This window comes from Quercus lobata, chromosome 6 (assembly GCF_001633185.2).
Source record: "Quercus lobata isolate SW786 chromosome 6, ValleyOak3.0 Primary Assembly, whole genome shotgun sequence".
Taxonomy (NCBI): Eukaryota; Viridiplantae; Streptophyta; class Magnoliopsida; order Fagales; family Fagaceae; genus Quercus; species Quercus lobata.
Genome location: NC_044909.1, coordinates 23254093 through 23259816, shown reverse-complemented (window position 1 = coordinate 23259816; position 5724 = coordinate 23254093). Strand labels below are relative to the sequence as shown.

General features: G+C 36.9%; 1 protein-coding gene across 1 annotated transcript; it reads left to right on the top strand.

Moving 5' to 3' along the window:
* The first annotated feature begins 223 nt into the window (after positions 1-223).
* Positions 224-5478, top strand: LOC115994984 (probable pectate lyase 8). The gene is made up of 7 exons (XM_031119364.1): positions 224-459; positions 908-967; positions 1908-1979; positions 3256-3898; positions 4014-4117; positions 4336-4474; positions 4579-5478. The coding sequence occupies exons 1-7, from the start codon at positions 356-358 to the stop codon at positions 4798-4800; spliced, it is 1344 nt and encodes a 447-aa protein (XP_030975224.1). The 5' UTR covers positions 224-355; the 3' UTR covers positions 4801-5478.
* The last annotated feature ends 246 nt before the right edge of the window (positions 5479-5724 follow it).

Genomic DNA, 5724 nt, shown 5'->3' with positions numbered 1-5724 from the left:
CTCCGTGAGGTAAGCCTCAACCGGAGTCATAACCAAACAAAATAAAAACGAATAGTTAGTTAACGGCAGGAAAACCTTTGTTTTTCATTTTATTTCAATTTATTTAATAATAATAATAAAAATAAAAATAAAATATTTATTTATTTTTATTTTGGTGGGTTTTGTCTTGCTCATTCTATAAAAAGGCCGTTACGTTGGGGCTCATCCTCTGACTCTCTCACCTGCTCTTCCTTTCTTTTCTTCTCTTCTTTTAGCTCTGCTTTATTATCCTCTGTATCCGTGTCTTCTTCTTCTTCTTCTGCAGACACAGATATAGAGAGAGAGAGAGAGAAAGAAAGCAGTGATAACATTAACAATGGCGGTGTCTATGAAATGGGTTGGTCTTTGTTTGATGGTTGTGTTGGTATTGTTCGTTGGGACAATAGCGAAGGTACGGAACGACCAGATCTCGGAAACTAGGTAATGTTTTTTTCCTCTCTCTCTCTCTCTCTGTGAAATTTTGTATTGTATATCATGAGTAGCTGAGCTTGTTCTGTGTTCGATTTTCGACCACTTCTTCTAATTTGTGATTTTTATTTTTATTTTTTTTTATAGTATATGAAAATTTATCGACATTTGTGATTTTTATATACCAAGAACTGTGAAAATTCTAGGCTCTTTTCGAGGTTTTCAATAGCAGTAAATGTTAGCTCTGCTCCTCATTCATTGTACTATTTTTCTCTCTAAGAAAAAGTAGCTCACAAACATATAGAGCTAGCTTAAGTGGCAATAATGGCGTTCCTCTCCCTCACATTGCTACTTTGACACAGAGAGACAGAGAGAGATTAAAATTGTTCTGACTTGCAAATTCACCGTCCTACTTCAGTATTTCACTAAATTTTGTTTTTTGTGTTTTGCGTTTTTACAGCAATGTGGAAGTGGTAAGAGAACAAGTGCAAAGCTCAAGCAATTCAACAATGGCGTCGAGGTCAGTACTACAGTGCCTAATCTATTTAACTTTTTTAGTAGGAAAGAAAGAACTATTAAAAAAAAAAAAGAAAAAAAAAGCGCTAGTACGTACACAGTACAAAAACAACGTTATTTGCTTTTGCTTAACCGATCTGAGCCGTTGCTTTAGACCCATAGTGTGTTTTTTAACCGTTGGATAAATGTCTTGGAATGGTACAGTCTTATCCAGCAGCAAATAAGAATCTCAGCCGTTGAGATCCGGATCCCTAGATCTGGATCGTTTATTCCGTTACGTTGGTTCTTTGGATGCTGAGAATAACAAACCCTTGTAGGTCACCGAGTATGAGAAAAGAGAAATAGTCTCTCACATTTCCAGAAATACCCTCATCTGGGTAGCGAGGTCATTTATGTTTATATGTAGTGGGATTTTCATTTTTTTCATTTTCCCGCCGACGACTAGTCTTCTCGGTTTTTTTTCTCTCTCTCTAGAAAGTAGAAACTGATTTTTTTTTTTTTTAATTATATTAAACGGTTTTACTGGAATAGTGAGTGAGTGCTCTCGAGCGTTGTGCGCCAATACTAACATGGTCTCTGTCGATTGTACTTTATGTTACCGTGTCCATTTCGATTTTATCGCTCTACTCGCTCTATCTTGTTGACACGTGTTATCCTGTCATTTTCCTCTCAATTTCTTTACCCAAAATACCCCTTCATTGGTTTTGGTAGTAACTTCACTATCTCAATTTTTATTTATTTATTTATTTATTTTTTGTGTTTAATTACTTCGGTTTTTGTTAACGTACTAGTAGTAGTAGGTAAGTTATTAATTAGTCGAAGGTACATTTATGCAACCCGATAAGTTTTCCACATGTGGAAGTTGTCAATTGTTTTGGGTGTGATACTGATGGGTATGGTAATTATTATTTACAATGTATTGTTGTTGGCTTTGGTTATTTCAGTTTGGAAAAAGTTGAGGGCAAGAAGGAGCATGCAGTGGATGACCCAGAAGAGATTGCTTCAATGGTTGACATGTAAGTTCTCTCACTCTTACACTAAATTGGTTTTTGGTACTGAATGAATATATTGCTTTTTGGGGTAGGGTAGGTAATTGAGGGGTACGATAATTTGTTATTACTAGCTGCCCTTCATAAATTAACAAACTAACCCTACCCTACCCAAATTCAATTGACTCCCCATTTGCTATTTCTGTAAACCCCACCCCCCAATAACTCTTTTTTTTTTTTTTTTTTTTTCATTTTGGGTTTTTTGCAAGTATCTGTATTTTGAACAATCTTCCTTAAATACCCTTGTCAATTTTTGGATTTTACTAAGAATGAAATACATGATCTCTATCTGTTACATTCCTGATCATGATTTTATTCACACTATAATATTATATTAATATCACATGCCCTTATGGTGTATGAGAATGAGAGAGAGATCCATGTTTCACGGAAATAAGTTCTTATACATGTCTCTTTCCTTTATCCAATTTTGTACCACTCATAGTACGTAAAGGTACTATCCCTGTAGCCATACCCAATTGTATTTGTATATGATATATATCCGTAGCTGTTTTTGGACTACCCTCATTCATCCTTTTACCTGAATCAATTGCCTTTTTAAATTTTAATCATCATGTTTTGTAATTTATTAATTGGAAAGTTACTTTATATTGTTTGTTTTTATTTACTGAGACACAATACTTTATTTTGTTTGTAAGTGTGGATGTGATATTTTTTTATGGATGAAGAAATATCTATATCATACAATAAACTCCTCAATTCATCCTCCTTTTCAATGGTAACAGTAATAAAATTAATATGGTACATTCAGAAACCTGTGAATTTTAAAGATTTTATGCAATTGCTGTCCTATGTATGCAGTAGCTTAACCCATGTGCCGACTAGCTTCTATTCCAAAATTAGGACAGAAAAGTTATATCCGTTATACTGAAAAAGACCCAATTGTCTCACTACTTGACAAAACTAGTTGTTACTTGTTTTTTGTTTTTGTTTTTGTTTTTTTGTCGGTGTATGCCGTGCCTCTACACAGCTCATATAGGAGAAAAGTACCTCCACCGACACACCACATTGGAATGACTAGTTTTTCATTTCACATACTAGCAATTATAATAGTGCGAAATGTATATCTGAATGTACCACTGTACCAGCAATACATTAATGTAATGGGGACATGAAAATGTAACTAATTAACAACATAACATTGGAGTTGTAACATTAATAACATAACATTGGAGTTGTAACATTAATGGTATATGTGTTTGATGATATGGCATATATGCAGGAGCATCCGCAACAGTACTGAAAGAAGGAAGCTAGGCTTCTTCTCATGTGGAACTGGTAATCCCATTGATGACTGCTGGCGTTGTGACCCAAACTGGCACAAAAACCGCAAGCGCCTTGCAGACTGCGGCATTGGATTTGGCAGAAACGCCATTGGTGGCCGCGATGGACGCTTCTATGTCGTGACTGACCCCGGTGATGATGACCCTGTGAACCCCAGGCCTGGCACATTGCGCCATGCTGTTATCCAGGAAGAGCCTCTGTGGATTGTGTTCAAGAGGGACATGGTGATTAAATTGAAGCAGGAGCTTATCATGAACAGCTTTAAGACCATTGATGGTCGTGGGGTCAATGTCCACATTGCTAATGGTGCTTGCATCACTATCCAGTATGTCACTAATATTATCGTTCATGGTTTACACATCCATGACTGTAAGCCTACTGGCAATGCCTTGGTGAGGAGCTCTCCAAGTCATTATGGGTGGAGGACTATGGCTGATGGCGATGCTGTTTCCATTTTTGGTTCAAGTCACATATGGGTTGATCACAATTCTCTCTCTAATTGTGCTGATGGCCTTGTTGACGCTGTCATGGGCTCAACTTCAATTACCATTTCCAACAACCATTTCACCCACCACAATGAGGTGCGTTTACTCTGCATCATTTCGATCTCCTTAACTCTTTTTTCTTTAAGAATTAATTTGTTTTGTTAATTGAAAAAAAAGACTGACACTGTCATTAAATGTGCCGGAAAAACAGGTGATGCTGTTGGGCCATAGTGATTCTTACGTACGAGACAAGCAAATGCAAGTGACCATCGCATACAACCATTTTGGAGAGGGGCTTATGCAGAGAATGCCTAGGTAATAATAACTTCTGCTTTTCATATTACAGAACTTTCTGTACAACTTCAATGAAAAAAAATCAATTTCCTGATGTATGTTTTAGTTGCAAATGGCTGGAACATGAATTTAGTGCTGAAAGAAACAGAGGATGACTTTGTTTATAATAACTTGGCTTGGTTGTTTTATAAAGTTTTAAATTAATCTGACAAGAAATCAATCCATGATTAATAATGCAGGTGTAGACATGGGTACTTCCATGTTGTGAACAATGACTACACTCACTGGGAGATGTATGCCATTGGTGGAAGTGCAAGTCCTACCATCAATAGCCAGGGCAACAGATATGCAGCACCAACAAACCCTTTTGCAAAAGAGGTGTCATATAATTCATAAACTCTTGCTGTTATTAGTCTCTATGGTTTTTTCATTGCAATTTAGAACTAAGCAGCGTGTACTGGATTTATTATTGATTCGTGCAGGTGACTAAGAGGGTCGAAACCGCTGCAAGCCAGTGGAAGGGCTGGAATTGGAGGTCAGAGGGAGATATGATGTTGAATGGTGCCTATTTCACTCCATCAGGAGCTGGAGCTTCAGCCAGTTATGCTAGGGCCTCAAGCTTGGGAGCCAAGTCTTCTTCTATGGTTGGCTCCATTACTTCCGGTTCTGGTGCACTTCCCTGCCGTAGAGGCCACCAGTGCTAGTAGTAGTGTATCTCAGTCAATTAAATTGGCCAAAGAAAACCCATTTTTATTTAATTTGTTTGATTTTCAAAATTTTCTACATTACAGCACTACCCAATATATCCTCCATCCATTGTTTTCTTTCCGTCTCTCTGTTTCATCATATTTTTGGCAAGTGTACATTTTTTACACATGTCATTATATATTGTTGAAACTATATCCCTCATTCTGGTCTGTCTATCTTTTATCGCTCAACCTCGGCCTGCTTCAACTGATAAACACAAATGCCAATTTAGGAGCAGGTGCGGAAGCGTTGTTCATTTGTTTTCCTCATTGGCCTCCTCTCCTCTGCTTCATCACTCAGTCCTCAACTTTAACCACCGCTTGTCCACCTGTCTCTTTCCAGTGTCTCTGTCTTGGTCCCTCCATACTATTCTGTCTCTTGAGTTTATAGGATTTGAATGATTTGTGCTTTTCTTTGCCCCCACCTTTTTTTTTCCTTAATTTACTATTTTTTTTTTATTTTTTTATTTCCCTCTTTGTTTTGCCTAGTCATACAAGCAATAGTATGAATGTCAAACTTGGAGTTACGGGAAAACTTTGTTACAAATGATAGCAAATAGCAGTGATGTTTCTCTTTTTTACTTGTAGCTTTTTCTTTGGCAATATGAAAGCAATCTTTTACTTTTGGTTGTGCAATTTATTATTGTCTTGAAAATTATTATTATGCTCATCTGGCAATGTTCTATACTCTGCCGGCAGCTGTGATTCTTTCATGTGCGCACCGGCAAACCCACATGCCATTAAGTCATTAACTAACATCATGACCCTTTTTACCTTTATGGTCTTACCAAAATGATGCTCCACTGTTAAAGTTTGTCAATTTGTCTTAAGATTTTACAAATCAATGAAAAAATTGTGATGACCTATGCTATGAGTGTTGTA